The 2,875-nt window shown below is 54.8% G+C and overlaps 1 protein-coding gene across 1 annotated transcript in view; it reads right to left on the bottom strand.

Annotated features, from left to right (window-relative positions):
• Positions 1–553: 553 nt before the first annotated feature.
• Positions 554–2,875, bottom strand: part of LOC106811315 (tubulin delta chain-like) — a 10,798-nt gene continuing 8,476 nt past the window's right edge. Inside the window, exons 2-3 of the mRNA XM_014814890.1 lie at positions 2,118–2,418; positions 554–1,850 (exon numbers count right to left, since the gene is read on the bottom strand). Coding sequence (XP_014670376.1) covers positions 805–1,850; positions 2,118–2,364 — 1,293 coding nt within the window. The 5' untranslated portion in view covers positions 2,365–2,418 and the 3' untranslated portion in view covers positions 554–804. The remainder of the gene's footprint in view (positions 1,851–2,117; positions 2,419–2,875) is intronic.

Below are 2,875 nucleotides of genomic sequence, written 5' to 3'. Positions count from 1 at the left end.
CTTCTCCCCTCCTCCTTCTCCACCAGCTTCTCCCCTCCTTCTCCACTAGCTTCTCCACCACCTTCTCCCTTCTCCCCTCCTCCTTCTCCACCAGCTTCTCCCCTCCTCTTTCTCCACCACCTTCTCCCTTCTCCCCTTCCTCCTTCTCCACCAGCTTCTCCCCTCCTTCTCCACTAGCTTCTCCCCCTCCTCGCGCGGCCACCCACCTTCTCCCTTCTCCCCTCCTCCTTCTCCACCAGCTTCTCCCCTCCTCTTTCTCCACCATCTTCTCCCTTCTCCCCTTCCTCCTTCTCCACCAGCTTCTCCCCTCCTCCTTCTCCACCACCTTCTCCCTTCTCCCCTTCCTCCTCCTTCACCATCTTCTTCACAGCTGGAAGTGACGTCACGAACACGCGATTACAACTGATTGGTTATAACATAAACCACGTGATAAAATATGCAAATTATCTCCTGTACCGGCCTGAATATAGACAAACCCTAGTACTATAAACAAATGTTTAGTTTTGTTTTTATTCACTCATTTATCAGTTATTTATTTAAAGACATGAAAAAATATATTAAAATTTAAAATTTATTCATTTAAAGTACATTGCTAAAGAATATAAACATGAGCAAGCTCCACACCGCCAGGCAAGCTCGTCATCGACACAAACATATTTACAACAGAATCTTGTTCAATTACAAACTCTATATACATCATTTCAATATGTTACAGTACTGAAAGGTTCATCTATAATTCACATAACATATTTCACAACGTAATTCTCACTATAACTCATGCAGAGATATAATTTCTATAATCTATCAGAGATGTCTGTAGCTGTGAATGACCTGTTCGACGTCGGCAAAACTCTGTACAAAGTCGTCCTCCGTGAGTCCGCACGCGACGTACTGGTGCAGGTAGGCGCGCGACGCGAACAGCCGCCACGCCTTCTCCGTGATGCCCTCCACCGTCCCCAGCACCGCCTGGCTGTTGCTGACGAGCACAGCCGACCTCCGCAGCCCGCCGTAACGCCGGCGGCAGCGCCGCACGCGCACCCGCTCGCCAGGGGGCGCCCACACGGCGCCGCGGTGGTCGGCGATCGCGTCGCAGTCGGCGTCGTCGGCGCCGTCACCACGCACGGTGAGTAGGTCGGCGACGCTGCGCACGCGCCCGCTCTCCCTCTCGAACCCCTCGTCGCGCGCGCTCGTTGCCGCGTGCATCCGCCGCAGCCGGCGCAGCAGCGGCGTCCACGCGACCTCTGTGAAGGGCAGCGCGGCGGCCGTCGGCTGCGGCGCGTGACGCATCGACAGCAGCCTGTAGTCAGCGTGCGGCGCGAGCGCATCGACGACGTCCGACAGCGACGGCGGCGCCCCCTCGGCGGGAAGCAGCGCGGCGGCGAGCTGCCGGCACGCGACCGCGTTGAGGTCGTCGAACGAGACCGGCTCTCGCCCGCCGCCGCCGCGCGGGGTCGTGGCGCAGACGGCGTGAAGGTCGTCGTTCGCGGACAGGACGACAGCGTCCGCGCCGCCGCGGCGGAGACTCGCGAGCGTCAGCAGCGCGTTGTAGCTCTGCACGGCGACCTCGCCGGCCGCATAGGGGGCGACGGCGTGGCAGACGACGACGGCGCGCGGGTGCTCCTCCCTCACGCGAGCGCAGAGCCGCGCGCCGACGCCGGAGCCGGTCCCTCCCGCGAGGCTCGTCGCAAAGAGGAAGCCGTCCGCGCGGTCGCACTTCTCGGATTCGTGGCGCAGCATGTCGAGGACGGCGTCGCTCGCTCGCGGGCCGTGCGCGGCGAAACCTCGCGCCCAGTTGTTGCCCGATCCGCTGCCCCTTACGTACTGCTGACCGCTCGCAAACCGCCACCGACCTGTCCGAGAGAGAGAAGAGTTTAGCAGTTTAGTTTAGCACTCCGGATTAGTTTAGCATATATGTGAACTATATATATACAGTTGTCCCAAACTAAGATTGAGCAGAATCCACGATCGTGGGTTCGGTCGTGAAACGTATTCGAGATTACGTGAACTCGTTTAATTCGACAAGATTGGTGTTGAGTTACCTGTCCTTTTTGCTAAGATACCTACCTGATCTCTGCTAAGAATCTTCGCTTAATTAGACAAGCTTGGCGTCAGATTACCTGTCCTTTTTGCAGCGCTGACTGCCTGCGAAATGACCTTCTGTTCCATGTCAACCATCACGGCTCTCGCTTCTGGAACGCTTCCCTCGCAGCTGAAGAAACGGTTGAGCGCCGCGTCCATGTAGTCTTCGTTCTTAGACGCTTGAATGCCGGTGTCCTTCGAGAAAATGTCGTCGTAGATGGTCGAGAACAGCTGAGTGCCGATCTGGTTGCCACACTGGCCTATCTGCACGGTGATGATGGACATCTTGTGCAGTGTATGCTGGGAGTGTTGTTCGTTTGACGCTTTGTCAGGATTCACCTTGAAAAAATAGGTTTATGGGTAAAATCACAAACACATCTATAGTGTATAGATTTTATAGATATACGTTCAATGTGATATCTTAATCTTTCCTCACGCGTGCGTGCGTGCGTGCGTGCGTGCCTGCGTGTGTGGCACCGAGTCTGTGTGCGTGTATGTAGGCCTAATTGTAAATGTGAAGCTGCGTGCGTGTTAGCCCGACCAGGCTGTGCGACCGATTGTCTATCCAGGTCACAGGCACTTGGGAAATATATATAATAATATACTTTATATATTATTATCATTATAATAGCGACACAGCACACTCGCAGCGGCGAGTGCGGGAGCGTTCGGCGTTAGTTTTTATGAAGGAAAGTTGATATACAGTGATACAACAGTGGAACTGTAATTGAGAGGTACGGTAGTATTTGTGGTTCAAGGATAGCTCCAAGAAACGGTATTGCGAGGGTTAGAATAG

The sequence above is a fragment of the Priapulus caudatus genome, unplaced genomic scaffold, assembly GCF_000485595.1.
Source record: "Priapulus caudatus unplaced genomic scaffold, Priapulus_caudatus-5.0.1 Scaffold527, whole genome shotgun sequence".
NCBI lineage: Eukaryota > Metazoa > Priapulida > Priapulimorpha > Priapulimorphida > Priapulidae > Priapulus > Priapulus caudatus.
This window is presented reverse-complemented; position numbering and strand designations above follow the sequence as displayed.